The 21,470-nt window shown below is 30.1% G+C and overlaps 3 protein-coding genes and 2 long non-coding RNA genes across 8 annotated transcripts; 2 read left to right on the top strand and 3 right to left on the bottom strand.

The window, feature by feature from the left end:
- Positions 1–53: 53 nt before the first annotated feature.
- LOC100745718 (60S ribosomal protein L32) lies at positions 54–1,200 on the bottom strand. The gene is made up of 4 exons (XM_003485471.4): positions 986–1,200; positions 654–754; positions 427–579; positions 54–254 (listed from the first exon to the last, which is right to left on the bottom strand). Exons 2-4 carry the CDS (start codon positions 744–746, stop codon positions 96–98), a joined length of 405 nt encoding a protein of 134 aa, XP_003485519.1. The 5' UTR covers positions 747–754; positions 986–1,200; the 3' UTR covers positions 54–95.
- Positions 1,201–1,336: 136 nt separating this feature from the next.
- On the top strand, positions 1,337–8,801 carry LOC100745598 (E3 ubiquitin-protein ligase HECW2). 2 transcript variants are annotated; one of them, XM_012393910.3, is made up of 9 exons: positions 1,338–1,509; positions 2,054–3,346; positions 3,685–3,975; positions 4,150–4,348; positions 4,430–4,965; positions 5,040–5,377; positions 5,450–5,650; positions 5,724–6,683; positions 6,829–8,801. In XM_012393910.3, exons 2-9 carry the CDS (start codon positions 2,096–2,098, stop codon positions 6,938–6,940), a joined length of 3,888 nt encoding a protein of 1,295 aa, XP_012249333.1. In that variant the 5' UTR covers positions 1,338–1,509; positions 2,054–2,095; the 3' UTR covers positions 6,941–8,801. The 2 variants fall into 2 exon arrangements, with proteins under 2 accessions (XP_024228054.1, XP_012249333.1); XM_024372286.2 differs by lacking the exon at positions 3,685–3,975 and having other exon boundaries at positions 1,337–1,509.
- Positions 8,625–9,866, bottom strand: LOC117152537. Its single transcript, XR_004462924.1, has 2 exons — positions 9,250–9,866; positions 8,625–9,164 (listed from the first exon to the last, which is right to left on the bottom strand). It is a non-coding gene; the product is annotated as an uncharacterized LOC117152537 (long non-coding RNA).
- An 819-nt stretch (positions 9,867–10,685) lies between these two features.
- LOC100745480 (kinesin heavy chain) lies at positions 10,686–21,107 on the top strand. Of its 3 annotated transcripts, XR_002947969.2 has the most exons (15): positions 10,686–11,304; positions 14,136–14,277; positions 14,389–14,562; positions 14,652–14,920; positions 15,012–15,258; positions 15,336–15,572; positions 15,646–15,992; positions 16,078–16,281; positions 16,364–16,507; positions 16,589–16,873; positions 16,960–17,145; positions 17,221–17,424; positions 17,532–17,826; positions 17,919–18,090; positions 18,191–21,107. XR_002947969.2 is itself a non-coding variant. In XM_012393816.3 (14 exons), the coding sequence occupies exons 1-14, from the start codon at positions 11,146–11,148 to the stop codon at positions 18,323–18,325; spliced, it is 2,970 nt and encodes a 989-aa protein (XP_012249239.1). In that variant the 5' UTR covers positions 10,686–11,145; the 3' UTR covers positions 18,326–21,107. The 3 variants fall into 3 exon arrangements, 2 of the variants coding, with proteins under 2 accessions (XP_012249239.1, XP_003485517.1); XM_012393816.3 differs by lacking the exon at positions 17,919–18,090 and having other exon boundaries at positions 18,249–21,107; XM_003485469.4 differs by lacking the exon at positions 17,919–18,090.
- On the bottom strand, positions 11,153–11,947 carry LOC117152543. The gene is made up of 2 exons (XR_004462928.1): positions 11,868–11,947; positions 11,153–11,439 (listed from the first exon to the last, which is right to left on the bottom strand). It is a non-coding gene; the product is annotated as an uncharacterized LOC117152543 (long non-coding RNA).
- Positions 21,108–21,470: the final 363 nt, after the last annotated feature.

Raw genomic sequence — 21,470 nt, 5'->3', positions numbered from 1 at the left:
ATAGCACTATGGATGGGTAGATATTAGGAGAGAAATGTAAAGAAGAACAAACATACTTTAAATATTTTATTATTAAATCAAGTAAGAATGTGTTTTTACTCATTTTCTTGAGAACGTAATCTTGCGCTGCCATTAGTTACCCTTATTGAAAGTTGTTGAGCACGTTCAACAATGGATTTACGTTTTTTACTGCTTACTCCATGAGCGATCTCAGCGCAGAATTTTCTGTTTTGCATCATTAAAACTTCTAATTCCTATAAACCATCCAAAAAATAAATATTATTACAATTATTATATAGAATCAGTTCAGTATAAAAATTTATTAAATAAGTCAAAATATAAATACAAGTTACATATTTTTTGATGTATAAGAATGTACAATTTTTTGTCTATAATAATTGTTGAGTGAATGATAATTCTTCTTACCTTAACATTGTGTACCAGAACTTTCCTGAAACCAGTTGGTAGCATGTGACGAGTTTTCTTGTTGCTACCATAACCAATGTTGGGCATCAAATATTGTCCCTTAAAGCGCCTACGAACTCTGTTGTCAATACCTTTGGGTTTACGCCAGTTTCTCTGAAGAATTATTTTGTTAAGATTTTTAAATCAGTTATTGACATTGATAAATAATAAACAATATAAAAACTAACCTTCAATTTACTATAACGATCACTCTGATGACGAATGAACTTCTTCGTTCTCTTTTTCACAATTTTAGGCCTGTATACCGGTCGAATAGCCATTTTTTACACTAAGAACATAAATACAATGTAAATTAATTCATATACAGTTATAGAAATAAATTAATAACAACACATTTTGTCACATATTTTTTAATCGTACAATTGTGACGGTAAATTATTTTTTAAAAATATGATGTATTTAATCAATCTTTATTCATTCATATTAAACTAATATGTGTATATTTTATGTTACACGAATGATTTTCAATAAATTTTCGGATTTCTGTGGAATTACGTACCGTCTCTTACTACACGCCAAACAAAAAAGGTTAGGTTGAACTTGGATCACGGTCGTTTAATAAAGTATTGTGTCTAGTGATACCTTATTTAGTGACACACAAAAAGAAACTATAAAGTTAGTCAGATATTCTCTTCAATTTACATCGTAGAGATAACTATCTAACAAAATAATTACAACTTTTGTTTTAATTTTCGTACAATTCAATTGTTTTTAATTTTATTTAATTTTCAATTTACAGAGCGCGAGTGAAGCGCCTTAACGCTTCATAGAAACAATCCAACTTCCCCAAATCTTCCCCAATTCTCCAAATGGGCATCAAAATCAGACGTATGTGACAGCATAGCCTATGAATGTAACGCGACGAAAAGTTACCAGATACAGTCTGCTATATCTTTCTGTCAAAGCGTTCTTTGATGAATTCGTATAATGAGCAAAGAGAGTAAATGAATATGTAAATGTGACGTAAAATGTCTTTACCGGGGCTTTTCATTTGAGATATTTGAAATGATGTAACATATGTAGGTAAAATGTACCAATGTGTTAATATTTCAAAACGATTTGACGTTACTAGTGTGTGCAAAATTTGAAGTATTAATAATTATCTCCTTTAAAGGTACCGTATCAAAAAAACGAACTATAACTTATTTACTGTTCCGTTATATGTGATTAACGGAAATTGTAATAAATTTTTTTAGTTAGTTTTTCATAACGATTTTGAATAATAAAAGTGCCGAATTTTTAATACTGGATACATTACATGCTTTGCGACAATTATAATGTACATTGATATGTACATATTTCAATATTTGTTATCTGTGTCGGACTGAACAAATTTTTTTTTAATATCGCTATGATCTGTGAATGCCTGATAAAAGTATTAGAATAAAATTATTACAATAAAAATTAGTATACTGTTCACAAAAAATTGTGTCAAATATATAGTCCCAATTTTATTCAATATACTAACTTCAATATTGCACTAATGGCTTTATTATATGATAAAATTATTCATATAATTTAATTATTATTTATTTTATTAACATTTTTATTTCATTTTTATTTACAGCAATATAAAGAAATATAATTGATTGGTACTATGTTTTAAAAAATGCCATCTGAGATTAATGTTAAAAATATAGGTTCTGAAGAAGATAATGGAGAAAATGAACCTGAAGAACAATCTGTTACGTTATTAACAGTCGGTGTGACAAGTGAAGAATCTTCAGCTACAGTAAATCATGTGGAAACCAATACCATAAGAAATAGTAGCAAAAAAGTGATTAAGTCTGATGTTAGAAGTGATTTTATAGAACAGGATAAGAATCCTTCTTTGTCATCAGATGTAAACTGTATGTCAAATGAAAATGATTTACAGCAACAGAAAGCATCTTCTAATGAAGAAGTAATTGATAAAACAAGTAATATTCAGGTATCGGATACCCTTGAAGATCTAAGTGCATGTTCTGAATCAAAATGTGATAAAGGAAGTGTAATTTCCAAGAATGCTGGTGCAGCTGCATTACCATTGGGTTGTGCAATTAATGATATTGCTAGTGTTTCAAGTAGGTTGGATGATGAAATTGCACAAAACTCGAGACAAAAACATTTATCATTGTCTCATAAAAACTTAACAAGAAAGAAGTGTTTCTTGGCAAGTATAGATAGTAGTCCTGGAAAGGTAAACAGTTTTGTAGAACAGCTGCCTTTATCTTCTAGAAACATGATCAGAAAGAAACAATTTTTTAGCAAAGATTTGCAATCTAGTAGCACAGAATCACAATATGAACAGAGTACAGGGGACAAACATAACAATAATGATGACAATGTTTTACAACAATTTAATTGTCAATTTAGTACTCACAACAGAGATTCTATGAAAGATGCTTGTAGCTTACCATTACAGGGTATAGCTTCATGCAGTTCTGATGAACCGTTACAATTTCTGAGCACTTCAATAAGTGAAACACATAGCAATGATATTGTTAATACACATAAATCATTAAGTATAACAGAAAATAATAATAAGAGTATAAGTGAAAATTTAAGCAGATTAAATGAAGCTGGTAGTTCACACACATCTAAAAGTGTGCCAAAATCACAAAACATGTTAACAGATTTAGTACATTGTAATGATATTACAAAAAAACCATTTAAACTGCCAATTTTAGAAAATTTATCTGAAACTGCCAGCGCTCAGCAGCATGAGCTGGAAGAAAATGCTGTGGCACTATTGGAACCATCATCAACTAAAGAAGCCCAAGGCATTGAAATAGAACCTCGTTCTTCAAACAGTAGTGATGCAAGTAATTCTGATACAGAATCACAACAAGCAGTTCTAGGTCATAATGGGACCAAAAAGGTGCAGTTACTTTAACTGTATTAAAATTTGATAAATATTTATTATTATGACACTCAAATAATTCAGCATTCTATTGTTATTTTTAATGTTTAATCTTACTTATGTACTAAATGTTTCATATTTTTTCTTAAATCAAACAAGTTTCAATATTTGATATATGCAAATATGTATATTTCCTTTACACTTTTATATATGCACATGCAATTTGATTTTCATTTCAAAATTGTTAATAGATTAATATTACACTCCTTCAAATTTATAAATTAAATTTTGGTATAAAACATGTTGAAAGTAGAATTGTTTTAAAATCACAATTTATAAAATATATTTTACTTCAGAGACCATGTGATACAAATGGTATTGTAACAAAAGAAGGCGTGGAATATTATCAATTGTGGCGAAGTACAGAAGGCTTTTCATTTCCTGAAGGTTTATATGAAACATTGTATCCAAATCCTCCACCACTACCACCACGGGTAACGCACAAACTTTTACATAGAAGTAATGCTTTACCAACTGGCCCACCAGAATTACCCAAAAGACATCCTCAAAAATATTCTGCACCCTTGCACCCTGAAGATTGTTTTGGATTTGAAATTGTAGATGTTGATGAAGCTTCTAATTCAAAGGTAATTTAATGAAATATATGCACTGCAGTTAATTGGTAAGCATATAATGTAATTTTAGCTTGTATTTAATATTTTTTTGTGAATATTGATGTCTCATATAAAGTTTTTACAATTTTTTATATTTATATGATTCCCGTATTTACATTGTTATAATCAATCCCCTTAATATTTTAGTCGCGGAGAGCTGTCACAAAAAGTATTGCGCTGTTAAGTTCACCGAGGCCGCCTAGACCATTAGAAAGACCAATATCTGGTTTAACAAATCCATTAGAGTGTCCACCAACACCTACACATCGTCCAAAGCCATTGCGTCCGTTACCGATGTGTCAAACATCTAATGTACCATTACCATCTGAGGAACCTTTGCCACCATGTAAGATAAATTTAGCATAACTTTAATAATGTTATAGTGTAATTAAACAAGAAAATTTTATTGAATATATTATTATCGCAGCATGGGAAGCAAGAATCGATAGTCATGGTCGGGTGTTCTACATAGATCATATTAATCGAACGACAACTTGGCAAAGGCCCAATTTAACAACACGGAACACTGGCTGTGATCTTCGGAGGCAGCAATTAGACAGACGTTATCAGAGCGTTCGTCGAACTATTTCTCGACCCGACAATATTGATCGCGAGCCGTCTAGTTCGCAACATGCAAATGGAAATAATTTCGAGAATATGGAACGACCGAATGAACGAGTCGAAAGAATTGAAAACGAACCATTCGATATTAATACGAGTCCTCCAGTATTATTTTTAACGAGACCCGATTTTTTCACAGTATTACATAGTCATGCAGAAGCAGTGGAATTGTATAATCGTAATCCCAGTTTGAAACACATGATTAGCAAAGTCAGAAGAGATACAGCAGTTTTTCCGAGATACGAACATAATAGAGATTTGGTTGCATTAATAAATTTCTTTTCCGATCCAGCTAAAGAACTTCCAAGAGGCTATGAATCAAAACTTGATAGAACAGGCAAAGTAAATATGCCATGATTTAAATTATTTCCGTTATTTGAGAAATCTTTCTGATAGTCAATTGTTAATATTTTTAGAAATTTTTCATTTGTCATGCAAGAAAAGCAACATCTTTCATTGATCCAAGATTACCTACTGAACCGACTCACACACGAACATTATTGGATGAAGCACCTGTACCTCCACCTAGACCACAACAGTCAGCTATTACAACTACACCCGATATACCTGTAGCTTATAACGACAAAGTTGTTGCCTTTTTGCGCCAACCAAATATAATGGATATCCTAAAAGAAAGACATTCAGCATTAGGACAAAATATTGCGCTTCGAGAGAAAGTAAATACGATACGAATTGAAGGGACGAGTGCTTTACAACGATTGGGACATGACGTACCTCTAGCATTATTATTAAGGTACAAAATAATTTAATTTCTGAAGGCGGTAAAGGATGAAATAATATTAAAATATTGAATTTATTGTTGCAGTTTGTTTGAACAAGAAATTATGTCATATGTACCTGGAAACGTAGGCAGATCTCCATTAGGTAGTCCGCATGCTTCGCCTGGCTTAACAAGAGCTTCTGCTAGAGCTCCAGCTCCATATAGAAGAGATTTTGAAGCTAAACTTAGAACATTTTATAGGAAGCTAGAAAGTAAAGGATATGGACAAGGTCCAGGAAAATTAAAGTAAGTATATTCCAATATAAAAAATGTATAAATATATTTATTATATTATACACTTTTTATATATTTTATTTAGATTACATATTAGAAGAGAACATTTCCTGGAAGATGCTTTCACTCGTATTATGGCTGCTTCAAAAAAAGACTTGCAAAAAAGCAAGTTAGTTATTATGTTTGATGAGGAAGAAGGTGTAGATTATGGTGGCCCATCCCGTGAATTTTTCTTTCATCTGTCGCGCGAACTTTTTAATCCTTATTACGGTTTATTTGAATATTCTGCTAACGACACTTATACCGTACAAGTGTCGCCAATGTCAGCTTTTGTAGATAATTATCATGATTGGTTCAGGTTTTCAGGCAGAGTATTGGGTTTAGCTTTAGTTCACCAATATCTGCTTGATGCCTTTTTTACAAGACCATTTTATAAAGCTCTTCTGAGAATACCAGCGAGTCTAAGTGATTTAGAGAGTTTAGATCAAGAATTCCATCAAAGTTTAATGTGGATTAAAGAAAGAGATATAAGTATTGAACCATTGGAATTAACTTTTTCGGTCACGGAAGAACTTCTGGGCCGAGTAGCTGAACGTGAACTAAAACCAGGAGGAAGAAACATTGCAGTTACAGAGAAAAATAAAAAGGAATACCTTGAAAGAGTTGTACGTTGGAGACTTGAGCGCGGTATTGCCGAACAAACGGAATCTCTAGTTCGTGGATTTTATGAAGTCGTAGATCCACGATTAGTATCAGTTTTTGATGCACGAGAATTAGAATTAGTAATAGCTGGAGCGGCAGAAATTGATCTTAACGATTGGAGAACGCATACAGAATACAGAAGTGGTTATCACGATGCACATCCAGTAGTAGAATGGTTTTGGAGCAGTATAAGCCGATTTACTAATGAACAACGATTGAGACTGCTACAATTCGTTACTGGTACATCAAGCATTCCATATGAAGGATTTGCAGCTTTACGTGGATCTACAGGACCACGGAAATTTTGCATTGAAAAATGGGGAAGGCCAAATAGTTTACCCAGGTATAAAAGTTGTCTTAAAACTAATATAATGAACAAAACAATTAGAATTCTTATGATATTTATGGTATGAATGTTTCTCAAATTTGTTAATAGTATCATTTTGTTTATTCAATAATGCTATTCTTCAAAATAGATAACTTTTTAGGGCTCATACATGCTTTAATCGCTTGGATCTTCCACCGTATCCTACGCCTGAAATTTTATATGAAAAGCTTTTATTGGCTGTAGAAGAAACAAATACTTTTGGAATAGAGTAAGAGAATTTGCTATGATTACAGCAAATGCATAACGATATAAGAAAAACATCAAGGTTCGTGTTATTTGAATAAAGCATCATTGCAGATTTAAAGTTAGATTGGTAAGATTGGTAATGTATTCTACTATCCAAAAATTCATGATCGGATTTTTAGATTACTACAATCAAAACTGTATCAAAATGTAAATATCTAACAAAAACAGTTGCGCATATTTTGAAAATTTTAAATATTGTATACATATTGCTGTAATCTATTTATATTTAAACTAAATAACGATTCGCGTAGTACATTTCTTGTATAAAAATTATAGATTTAATACATTGAGAAAAAATTCTTAGGTATGAATATATACAATTATTTCTGTTCAAACTTCTATAGTTCTAGAAATTGTTCGGAAAACACTGTAGATATATGTGGTATAGAAAAAATTGATTTTGAAATTGATACAAAAATAAGCGACTTATTTAGCATAATTTCTATAAAAGCTTCTTTTCTTTATATTTTGTACAAATTTTTTATAAAAATTGAAGAGCATTTAATATCGCATTTCACAAAAATATATAATGCAGCTATGTAGCTAATTTATTCTGTTGTCTACCTAGTTTGTAGATATAATACTGATTTCTAGTCTATATTTTTAAATATTCAATTTTGCAGCTATTTTTCTAATGTTTTCAGACATTCCATGTCAATTTATTTAATATTTTCGTAATTAATTTACGAAGTTCTACAATGAAGCAAAAAAAATGTTTATAAAACAAAAACTTTTTATTGCATATTTAGTGATATCTTCTCACAAGTAATCAAGGCGTTTTATAAACATTCTTCCAACGTGTTTTATATAATTTATCTTCAAACTAAATAAAAATTTCCAGTATTTGTTATTAATCAAGAATGTTTAAAATGTCCAGAAAAGCAGTTAATGAATAAACAATGAAAATATGGATAATATATGAAGAATATACAGTCAATGAAAGTAATAAGAATAATCAATCATCATTCAGTTATTAATTTCACATTTAGCATTAACATAGACGTTTTATAGAATTTTATTTAATATGTCGGACATCGTTTGTAATTCGTTTATTTAATTCTTTAAAACTAATACTAAACAAACGTTATAATATTACTTGAAGAATTGATGAGCATGTAGATGGTCCTATACTTCAAGATTTAGTCTACCTCTTGAACTTTAATCTCACTTTTGCGGCATTAATGTAAAAAATTTTCACCTGTTAATCATTTAATCGTTTCTCATCTCAAAAGAAAAGAAACTATGTATAATATACAAAACATATACGGGTTTCTGTAATGTGCAAGAGATAATACAACACAACTTTATTTATATTTCTCCTGACCCAAAATTATATTACAAAATAAATTTAATGAAATTATTTATTATCTAGTAGAATTCAAAATGAAGTATTAAATATCTATAAAAATGGGCAAAAAAATAACAATTAAAAATGATGATATAAAATATGAAAAACATTTTTATATGTTATTTACTCTTAAACTTTCGTTTAAGTGATTGTTTGGTTTTGTGTGATGTTAGTAGTACGATAAGTAACGTCGATAAATAACAATAATAACATTAATGTAGTAATAATAGAAACAATATTTATTAAATAGAAATACTAATATTATGTGATTGTTGAAGATAAGTTGCACCTTATATTATCTGTAAACTAGTCATATAGCATGGCAAATTATAGACTATTTAGTACATATTGTACAAGTTACAGGCATTGTAATATTAGATAACACATAACATTTACAATGAACCATGACTGTGTGAGAGCATTCTTTACTTTATTGTTAAAGAAAATAAAATGTGCCTCTTTTGTTATGTTACATTAAACATTGTTCTTCCTTTCTTATAATATCCGATCTACTTTCATGCAAAAAAAAAAATTATAATAAGCAAACTTTTCTAATTTATAGAATAATTACAGTCTTACGAAAAATTAGGTATTCAGAGGAAGTGAAAATTTTAAACTTAACGGATAGTATCTTCTAAAAAATCTAATTTAGTCGTGACATGTCATACAATTGTCTAAAAATATATCCCGAAAGTGTGTACAATTACATTTTTACGTTCCGAGATCTGAAGTTAAAGATTATCCATCAAATTAAATGTGAAATATTTTTAATTAAAAAAATTTGCGTTACTTGACAATTTTATTTCTTAAATAACGCAAAATCGAGTTGGTGATTCATAGTTCTAACAAAGAAAGTTTGTCGATAAAGTTTTCAATAATTTCACACGTATGTTCATTATTATGTAATGGTTATATACAAGGCAATACCAATGCATTTTTCCATGGTCGACTTATAATCAATTTGATGTTTTATTTTATAAAATACCAATATTCTTTGTTTCGCGAAAATATAAGATATTTGACAAATGTCTTCGTAGAAAAATTCTATGAAGACAATGTTGCAGTCTATGCAGAAACATAGTGCAAAATCTGTTTGAAATGTTTGAATCAATAAATGTCAGGTTATGAAGGTCACGACAGGATGTAAGAACAAAAATAATGAGGGTAAAGAAAGGCAGCACCGTAGTAAAGTGCAAAAAAAAATCAATTACGGATTAGAACCAAGGTTTTTAAATATATTTTTAGTACATTTTCATACAATAAATTTTATATTTCAGATTATATACTTGTATATCAGTACCAAAATGATATTTATTTTCTTTTCTTAAAATCAAAAGAGAAAGAAATTTTGAAATTTAGTGATGGTATGCTAATAAAGTGTCCCAAAAAAATATATATCTCTTAATTTACTTTTTACAATTTTTTATAATACTAAATTTTTGTGTATTTTTTTGTTACGACAAATTCATAATTCATTGCGTGAATATAGATAGGTGATATACATATATTTTCAGTTATTACAAATATGTTAATGATAGATAAAAATTTTTGTGCGCGAGAGATATAATGTTTATTATAAATGTATATCATTTTAATATAATATTGTAATATAATATTATTTTATGATTGTGTTTTAATAAATATTGATATCTAAATAAATGATGCAATATCATTATCAAAATATTCCATTATCTTTGTACAAGTTGTATTTGTGAATTCTGATATTAGGAAGCATAAAATTTGAAATTGGCCAATTTAATATGCATTCGTAAATTGTACAAATAGCAAAATTTAAATTTCATATATCGAGGACTATTAAATGCAATCGAAGTACGAATTACCTAGTAGAAAGATAAAAAATTAATTTTTAACGATATTAAATATGAAAACATTAAATCCAATTGTCCTTCCTTCATTAAAAATAATTTGATGGAAGCTATATCATATGATTATAATTATTCGCACTATTTTATCAGGTAAACTAAGAAATCTGTTTAAAAAATATTGTCATATAACCTACAAAAATATAATTACAAATTTAGATTCAAATTGAACGACTTAAAGCATTAGTCAACAAAAAAACAATATTTGTAAACTAAATTAAATGAAAAATGTATTATGCAAAAAAAGAGGTTATATAAAATAATTACAGACATTATGCTCAAATTTCAGATATACCAAATAATTTATAAACGTTATAAGTAAACTATAATTGATTTTCAAGGAGGAATATTAGCATCCTACAAAATGACCAAACAAGTATTTGGCTAGAAAATGGAATAAGGATCCGACGCCCACGCAGGTTACAGCCCTGGTATGTATGATATCCGCCGACAATGCTGTTTCGTGTGCGCAAACAGGCAAGTCGTACGGCGCGCGCGCACGTTTAGTTCGACGCGTTTGCGTTAAACTTTGTCTAGACTTCTCATCGATTGGTTTTTAGAGTACCCGAAGTATATTCAAAAAAATCACTTCCGTGCTTCAATATAGAGTAGTAGTAATGTATTAGTAGAAGAGGGCTGGCCGCGTGTCACACCTTATATCGTCCATGTTTCTTCATCAGTCTAACATAAGTACGATCGTTGATTCTCACCTTTGCACACGCAAATCAACCCACCCGCAAAATCATCGAACAACGGCAGCCATCTTTGCTGGCTCCAAAACGGGCTGTGGTTTGTGACAGAGAAGACGGTAGTGGTTCTTGATGCGGTTCACGCGACCATCTCGTCGCCTATGCACCCTACGAGAGATCGGAAATCATTTTTAAGTGTGACTAATCAGAATAACTAAGGAACTCGTGTCACGAATTCGAGCTACCGAAATATGGCAATGGAGACGCCGAGGGAGCGTGAGATTGCCGCGGAGGACAGTATCAAGGTAGTCTGCAGATTTCGACCTTTGAACGACTCCGAGGAGAAGGCTGGCTCGAAATTCATCGTAAAATTCCCATCCGGCGGCGAGGATAACTGCATCTCTATAGGGGTACGTAGATTTTACACGCGTCATTCTCGTTTTTAGTTATCACATTTAGTTAACCGTGTTCAGCTTACGTGTGATGTCATCGTGCACAGCTGACAGCTGCTCTCTCGGTCCTTCTCTATATTCAGTATATTCTATCTGTAAACCGTCTGCTATGCATTTAACGCCGATTAAAAGAATCCTTCGATCGACGCACAGGATGATTCATTTTTGTTATTTTCGGCGAAATGGAGATTTCATTCCGCCTCCATCAGTGCTTCGTCGAGCTGAACGATTTCCTCACGTTGACGCATCTATTTCAGCGAATGATTAAACCGTAATTTCAAAGTAGATACAGTACTGAATTGTCAACGATCGAATTTCTTTTTCGTTCATCGACCGTAGTCAATTGTCAATTTAACTACATATATATATATTTTGTGGCGTTAAAAATTGTTGTTGGCCTCAGATTCGTCAAATACAAGTTCAACTTTGTGAAATGTTTGATCGCATTCGCTACAACTTAATTTAATAAACGATCCTGTATTTCTTATAATTATTAAATGTTTGTAAAATATTTCCACTACCTATAGCCTTAATTTCTCCTTATCCTCATTATACCCTTGCAGGAAATATATGTACACTTCATGATTTTTTTATATATTACGATTTTATCAGCTGTACTAATAAATAAATCCTCATTTTATAATAAGATAGATAAATATATAGATTATCAAATCATTTAAGTGATTAGGACTTTTTTAATTGATAGTGTCAGTATTTTTAAATATCTGTCTTTCTATCTATGTCTTTCTTGCATTATGATCTTATTGTTTCTATATAAACAAATAATTTAATTTTTGTAATTGTATATGGTTTTGTATTAAGAATATTAAACAGATATATAATTATATATTATGAATATTTGTTTTTGAAAATATGTTTATGAAAATTTATTATTGTATATAGAAATTAAAACTATTCCTAATGATATTTTTACTTTTGTATGTATTTTTCTGTAGACATGTATTTTTAAGTAGATACATGTTCATGAATGTACCATTTCATATAGAAGTCTTTTGATCTTGGAGCTCAGTAAAGATATCGCTATTGTTTTAAAAGGTTCCTGATACAAAGCTTCATTGAGTGCAATTGTCCCCCTTTTTTCCTATATTCTTCTATATTTCAAAGGGACTTACAAATACACATGTAATATATAATTTTCCCTACAATATTTTATTTGTGTTTCACACTGATTCGTGAAATATGTAAGATAAAAATAGAATTTTAATAAAATTAAGGTATTCTTACTTATTTAAAATTGGCAAACATTTGTCTTATGTCATTAATTTTTTAAATGAATATTATTTAAATATATTGCTTATATGTATGTAAATTGCTTATATGTATAATAACAGACATGTTTAAAAACATAATAACTCTATACTTTACCAAAATCAATAACAATTAGTTATTTTTTCGTCTATATATACCCTGTGTATCTTAAGTATCATATTTACTAATTTTGGTATTTTAGCAATTATTATTTTTTTAATAATTTCTCTATTATTATTTTTCTTTCTTATCTTTCATTCCCTTTATATAATATTTCATTTCTGTCCGTAATTGTGGACATTTTTCCATATTTTTCGTCCTAACACACCCTATAGTATTCCGATAAGGTTAACATCAGGCAATAGCTACTTCACCATTACATTTATTTCTGTTGTATTTAGTATTTCTTCTAGACATTTTTTACATATCTTCGCTAGATACGTAAGATCATTATCATGAATGAAATAGTTTCGATTAATGTAACGGAGATTACGTTTGTGCAATATACACAAATATTTTTTTTCTAAAATTTTTTATTTTTAACAAATTGCTCGTTGTGTTGTTTTCGGTCCAATTTCCAATTCGCTTTTATATAGGAAGCATTTTCTATTTTTATATATCTCTTAAATCAAACTTTAATTTAAAATTTTCAAAATTTAATTTGGATTTAAAATTTGGATTTAAAAATTTCAAATTTAAACTTATTCGTAATATAGTCTTCTAGTGATTAATGTTAATGATTTTTAGCGTACTAAAGTCTTTTTTAGAGTTGCGTACCTTTAAAATCTACTTTCCACAAATCGCGAAATTAGTTTCATTTGTTCTTTATCAATTTTTGCTTTTGGAGTAGTTTTTCTTTAATTACGTTTACAAAAATCGAATCTCAACTATTACCTTTTTCATTTCAAATTACCTGTAGTTGCGAAATTATGTATCACAGGCTATAGACAACGGAAGAAGTTCTCACTTTCTTCAAAATTTCTCTTGCAGAATAGCCTCTTCTCTTGATAAAAAGACTCTCTCAGAACACTTCGCTATACTCAAGTCTTTTCTCTTATTATTAATATGCGACGTGCACACGAAAAGTATTCAAAACGAAGTGATTTCAACTGAAGCTTTGAATTAGCTAGAAACTCTAATTTATGTTTCTGTAGTTCTATAATATGTTCTAAATATTTGTATAAATCAAAAAAATATGCGAACATAGCCATCGTGAATTAAAGGAACGGAAAAGAATGTTCTGTTCACGGCTATCATAACGGAGCGTATCTCTAATAATTCACATATATTTTCGTTTTTGTAAATTTTCATTATTCGGACAATGAAATATTTTATTGTCATATAATCAACTAATACGTAAATCGTAATACATCCGTAAATTGTATTAATAAGACTATGTGATTTGAACGACTTAAATTGTACAAATATCATATGAAAGTTTATCAAAATATGGCTTCATGTTCTAAAACTTTTGTGTAGTAGCGTATATTCTTTAATTTAATATTGCAATATTGTTTTAGGGGAAAGTATATCTTTTTGATAAAGTATTTAAGCCAAATGCTACTCAAGATAAAGTTTACAATGAAGCAGCTAGATCAATTGTCACAGATGTGTTGGCAGGCTACAATGGCACTATTTTTGCATATGGGCAAACATCATCAGGTAAATTGAAATTTTGTATTAAGTAAAATACATAAATATGTGTTATTAGTTATTGTATCAAAGTTAAGTTCTAACATGATTCTGCTAATGAAATATTTATGTGTGAATTAGGTAAAACGCACACTATGGAAGGTGTTATTGGAGACCCAAATAAACAGGGTATTATTCCCAGAATCGTTAATGACATTTTCAATCATATTTATGGCATGGAAGAGAATTTGGAATTTCATATCAAAGTATCATACTTTGAAATCTATATGGATAAGATCAGAGATCTTCTTGATGGTAAGAACTTTATTATTCATTTTACTTATATATCTAACATGAAAATTCTTAAAATTGTTACTTATAATTTTATTGTTTTTCATTCTCAGTATCTAAGGTGAATCTAAGCGTGCATGAAGATAAAAATCGAGTACCATTTGTAAAAGGTGCAACAGAACGCTTTGTATCTAGTCCTGAAGAAGTGTTTGAAGTGATAGAAGAGGGAAAATCAAATAGGCACATTGCTGTAACTAACATGAATGAGCACAGCTCACGTTCTCATTCCGTATTCTTAATAAATGTGAAACAAGAAAACTTAGAAAACCAGAAGAAGCTATCAGGAAAATTATATCTTGTTGATTTAGCTGGTTCTGAAAAGGTGACTTACATCTACTCTATTAAATCTATCATTACATCTACTTCCTTCTCCTCAGAATAAACCTTTTTTTTTTGTTTATATTATATTTTAGGTCTCAAAAACTGGAGCAGAAGGCACTGTATTAGATGAAGCAAAAAATATTAATAAATCCCTATCAGCTCTTGGAAACGTAATTTCAGCTTTAGCTGATGGAAATAAAACTCACATTCCTTACCGTGACTCAAAGTTGACTAGAATTTTGCAAGAATCTCTTGGTGGCAATGCTAGAACTACGATTATTATTTGTTGTTCACCAGCTAGTTTCAATGAATCAGAAACAAAATCGACTTTAGATTTTGGTAATAAACGAGATCTTTATTTTTGTCTTGACTAAATATATGAAGTTTCTCGATTATATATTTAATTATTTTCTTAGGTAAACGAGCTAAGACTATAAAGAATGTTGTATGCGTTAATGAGGAATTAACGGCTGAAGAATGGAAGCGTCGTTATGAGAGGGAGAAAGAAAAGGCAGCTAGATTGAAAGGAAAAGTTGAAAAATTGGAGGCTGAATTATCTCGTTGGCGACAGGGTGAAACAGTTAAACTCGAAGAACAATTTAATTTGGTTGAAGCATCAGATGTTACAACTCCAATTAATATGTCCATTGAGGGTACTATACAATTTACTTTATAAGAATGAGAATGTTGTGACATATATTATATAATTTATAATGCTTTCCACAGGTAAACTTGATGATGGTCCAATGCCGGCCACTCCTGGTGGCAATTTGATGGCTGGATCTTTATCTAACGAAGAACGGCAAAAACTAGAAGAAGAACGTGAAAGACTTTACCAGCAATTGGATGATAAGGATGAAGAGATTAATCAACAATCGCAATATGTTGAAAACTTGAAAGAACAAATTCATGAACAAGCAGAATTAATTGCGACTGCAAGGCGTGAATACGAGAAACTACAACAGGAGGTGAACCGAACACAGCAAGAACACGAACGGGCTAAGGAAGAAGTTAAAGAAGTTTTACAAGCATTGGAAGAGTTAGCAGTTAATTATGATCAAAAATGTCAAGAGGTATCTTATGTCAATAGCTAATTTCTTATATTATCTGTATTGAGAGATATAAGGATATTATTATATTATATATACATTCTTACAGTGTGATATTAAAAAGAAAGAAACAGAAACTTTGACAGAAGAACTTTTAGCAAAACAAACAACGCTGAACAGTACTGCTTCAGAATTACAACAGTTGAGAGATATGTCTGCACATCAAAGGAAACGTATTGCAGAAATGTTAGCAAACTTCTTGAAAGATTTAGGTGAAATTGGAGTTGCTATTGGCGGTGACGAAAATCTAAAGGTAAAAACTGATTTACTACATCGTTTAAAGAATTTCTTATAAGTGGAATTACATAAAGTATTACAAATCTCATATTTTATAGGTTGTACCTACAGAAAGCAATGGTAAACTTGAAGAGGAATTCACAGTGGCAAGGCTATTCATTAGCAAAATGAAATCAGAGGTGAAGAATTTAGTACAACGATGCCAAGGATTAGAAAGTTCCCAAGTAGACTGTAACAAGAAAGTAAGCGTTCGATTTCGTACTCTTTGAATTCATTATATTTGATTTTTACAATATAACGCTCATTGGTCAATTTTATTTTAGGTTGCCGAATATGAAAAAGATCTGGCTGAATGTCGTTTATTAATTTCTCAACATGAAGCTCGTATGCAAACATTAACGGAATCAATGAAAGTAGCGGAAGCACGTAAACGTGCCTTGGAGGAAGATGTTGATGCTTTACGCGAAGAATGTGCCAAGTTGAAGGCTGCAGAACAAGTACAAGCAGTTACAAATAAAGAAAAAGCAGAAGAAAAGGAAGCAGCAACAAAAATGAGAGTAGCACTAGAAGAACAAATGGATCAATTGCGAGATGCTCATCAGAAACAAGTAAATATACATTTTACATTACTATATATTATTGTTATTGTTATGAATAATTCAATACTAAATATTATTATTATTAATGAATGCAGGTCGCAGCGCTTAGGGATGAACTGTCTGAGAAGCAAGAATTGATCAGTGAACTTAAAGATTTGAACCAGAAATTCACATTAGCTCATCAGCAAATGCAAGCCGATTATGAGCGATTGAAACAAGAAGAAGCAAACAAATCCGTTAAATTGCAAGAATTAATTTTACTTAATGAACGCCGTGAACAAGTACGTATAAATTTGACAAAAGATATAGAGCAATTAAAAGTCCAAATTTCTGTAATTACTAATTAATTTTTATAGGCTCGCAAAGATCTTAAAGGTCTGGAGGAAACAGTAGCCAAAGAACTTCAAACACTGCACAATCTACGCAAATTATTTGTTCAAGATCTTCAGACTAGAATAAAGAAAACTATGATCGCAGAAGATAACGAAGACGATGGTGGATCACTTACACAGAAACAGAAGATTTCCTTCCTTGAGAATAATCTAGATCAGCTTACGAAAGTACGTGATTGAAAAATTCAGTAATTAAAATTACAAATTTGATCGCTGAATATTTTTAATGCGTAATTATACTCTTCATCAAAACATTATCTATATAATTTTAATAGGTTCATAAACAACTTGTGAGGGATAACGCTGATCTTCGATGTGAATTACCCAAACTTGAAAAAAGATTGCGAGCTACGATGGAGCGTGTAAAAGCTCTGGAAACAGCATTGCGAGATGCCAAAGAAGGTGCAATGCGAGATCGTAAACGTTATCAATATGAGGTAGATAGAATCAAGGAAGCGGTTAGACAGAAGAATCTGGCTCGTCGTGGACCTAGCGCGCAAATTGCTAAGCCAATTAGAGCTGGTCAACACCATTTAACCAATGTTAATGCTATTAGAACAGGAAATCGTGGTGAGTAATAATTTGTATAGTTATCTTTGTTATATATCATTTCTCCATTGCATATAACTATCTATATTCTTATTTTTACACACAAATCGTAGGTTTGTTCAATTTTGCATAAAAGAAATCGATAAAAAATATTATACATTTTGGAATATATTATCTAATATAGTTAAATATAAATCATATAATTTCATATAAAGAATGAAAGATTACTTAAAAGAACAAACCTTACGAGAATTTTGATTTTAATTCTCAATTCTTTTTTAATAAGTGAGTATGGGTGATTTTATTTATAAAACGTTAATTTTGCGTTAATATTTTTGGTGATATTAGTTTTGATGTTTGTTTATTTTTTCATGTTTTTATTCAGATATGGGTAACAGCGTACAGTGATCGTGAGCATAATGCCAAACCCTTCACTTTTACAGAAAACGAATGCAAGAACGCTTTCATCAATGAAAGCAATAGAGTTCCAGAGACTCTAATTTGTAGTGGATACCCATAAATGTTACAACTATATAGTAAGGGTAATAGACGTAATATATCCGCAAGGAGCACCGCCAGTTCTTTTTATTTGTCTCGAAACAAGCATGTGCTTATTAATGCAAATAAGTGCATTAAGTAAAATTAGTGCTGCATGTCCTATCGATTTGTAAATAGTTAATTTTTATAAATTATTTAACTTAATATCATGCACGATAAATAAAGGTGAATGTCTATCAAATAATCATGCAAAGGCCTCTTATGAAGAATGTTTCAATATTTATTTCTATCAAAATTTTGTATACTATATCCTATATCTTTAAAAAGACAAATGAATTCCATTATCATAGAATAGAAAATAAATTCCTAAAAGTGACACTAATGCAATTTGATCGACTTGTCTACAGTAGTTTTAATTAATCTGCTATCGACATTGAAGTTTCCCGACAAATGAGGCAGTACTATTTAAGATTTGGTAGGTATCGCTGACATGAAATGCGATTGGACATGCGGCTTTGAAAAAAACTGTAGGAATTATCGTGGCTTATAAGTATTTATAATTGTAAGAATTCTCTCCATTGCTATTAATACACTCGTGACAACAGATTTTTCGGACCAGAGAGCTCGCTTAACCGAGAGTGTTAAGTTTGTTGGCTATTCTAAATATTATTGAGGTCCAAGAACCAATGGCTTTATGAACATTTTCGACAGAAGAATTTCATCGCTATCCTCGTTCACATTTATTTTATTATAGTACAGTTTTCATTGCATGAATCTTTATATACTCATCTAATTTAAATTAATTTATTATCGCTTATTCTTGTTTATATCAGAGGCTTTTATACTACATTTAAAGTTCTGTAGACCAATGAAATTTGGCCTATAGGGTAAATCTTTTGTCTTAGATATACGTGTTAGTTTACGTTTCTTCATGTTGAGCTTATGCTCGGAAGTTACCTAGATGTATGTATACTGTACGTCTAATAGTGAGCTTTTGCACAGGTCTGCTTAAGTTCCTAAAACCTGTTGCAGGCCGCCGAAAATTCGCTCACACATGTATCTCTTTATTTTTCAGTGTAACAATTGAACGTAACGTTATACACATGCATTTTTTTAGAAAACTCTATTCTTTAATCATATTTGTTGATAATTAATGCTTTTCAATGTGTACTTTTTATGTATTTTTTTTGTAATTGTTTTATTTATGGTTCTGATAAAAATGTACGAGCCACACGTACTTGATGTATTGTCCGGAGCAGGAGAATTCTAAACAATATTAATTTAAGATAGGTTTCTGTAAACTGTGCGCGATTAAATATTTGTTTGTGATACGTTGGAATCTTATTACGCATAGATTCCTTATGGTATGTAGGCAAAAAAGATTAACATTTTCTTTATGAATCATTGTCTCTCGTTGTTGTAGACGACAACGAAAGAAATCATGTTTCCATGTGAGATCATTTTTGTCATCTTCCGTTTTTTAACTTTTGTGATATCGAAGGAGAAATTGTGTTTGCTAATATGCGAAGACAAGTGCGTGGTGCATAATGAGTGCAATTATTATTGAAATATTTTTGTCAAATGTATGTAAATATAATCGTACACTATTACATTTATTTGGCAAATTAACAAAACAATTTTTGCAAATTGCCCTACGCATAAAAGGCTACAAGTATATATATTTAATGCAAGATACACTTAATATTACTGTTTCAAAGCCTTAACGATTATCGAAATATTGTCATACGATAATGTATTTTTCATTCTACTGTTCAACTAAGGTATTAATGTGTTCGCTGAATTTTTGATCATGATTCAATTTCTTTCTTAAGCTAGTGAATCGTGAAATAAAATATCAGCTTAGCCAACTCTTTGATTGTGAGTTTCGGGCATCGACCACTTTTTCCTTATTAAATAACATTTATTTTTATAGAGTATTGTAAAGGCATTATTGATTTTTCAACATGAAGGAAGAAATTGGACGGTACTTAGTGAATAAATTTTCGTTATGATTAAAACGTGATTAAACACAATGATGACTAATCGAGTACTGTTACATAATAGCATAATGTAAATTATCCACGTAATTTTCAAATTGACATACGTGTTTATGTTCTTTTTTTACATTGTAATTCGTATGATTCGTTCGTATAATTAAAACGGGCAATGGAGCTTGAAAAAATTTAATGAATTTTATTGTACAAAAAAAAAAAAAAAACCTCCAAAATCCATATGCTTGTCGGAAAAAATCCTTTTAATCGGAAATCTCCGATGTATGTATGGGAGAAAATAGAAAAAATCAGAGTTATTATTATTTTCATAATACATCAAACATGTTTAAAATTATAGTAAAGAAAAGAAGAGAAGTAGTTAAACTTATAATGATACATTCACGCTGGAAAACAAGGATCACTGTTAATGAGGAGGTCTATAACCGCTACCGTTTTTTTGTAAACTGTACGAAGTATGCGAATGTGAAGGAAATAAATAAGTTGACAGATGTAGATATTCGTTTCATTGTTTTAGAAACATACCGAAAAATGTACAGAAAAAGTGCGACAAACTCATGTAGTTGTATCACCTGCTTTGCTACACTATGCTTTACTCGAAAAATTATTATATGTTCCATACGTGCGCTTATTTAATTAAGCTCTACATCATAACAAAATTACCGGCGTTTTAAAATACAAAAAAGATCTATAATTGATACTCGATGGTGCATAGCGAAACCTATAAGTATCGAAGTAGGTTTACTATATAAAATAGAATAATAAAAAAGAATAATAAATTCTTTTTTCATTGCATGTCTTGTGTACATGTTATAAACATTCTTCAGAAGCCCTCAATCAAATTCAGGTCTACCTCATTCGAAGCTGAAAATAAAATGAAATAGAAATTTGAAAAATCCTTCTAGAATTAGATGATAGATTTGTATGCAGAGTTAGAGGAAGGCCATAGCTTCAAGGTACCATAAATTATATTACATTTAACTTACACCCATATTTAATTAAAATTAATAAGAAGTTTATTATTATTACTTGATTAATAATTGATGATAGCTGCATTAACTTTTTAATAAAATACTACTTAAATATTGATTCTTGAATAACATAGTTATTTAATAAAATAATTTATATTACATGTATATTTGCATTTATTCAATATCA

This window comes from Bombus impatiens, unplaced genomic scaffold (genome assembly GCF_000188095.3).
Source record: "Bombus impatiens unplaced genomic scaffold, BIMP_2.2 scf_0060, whole genome shotgun sequence".
Taxonomy (NCBI): Eukaryota; Metazoa; Arthropoda; class Insecta; order Hymenoptera; family Apidae; genus Bombus; species Bombus impatiens.
Note: the sequence above shows the minus strand (reverse complement) of the source record. Positions and strands in the feature narration are given on the sequence as shown.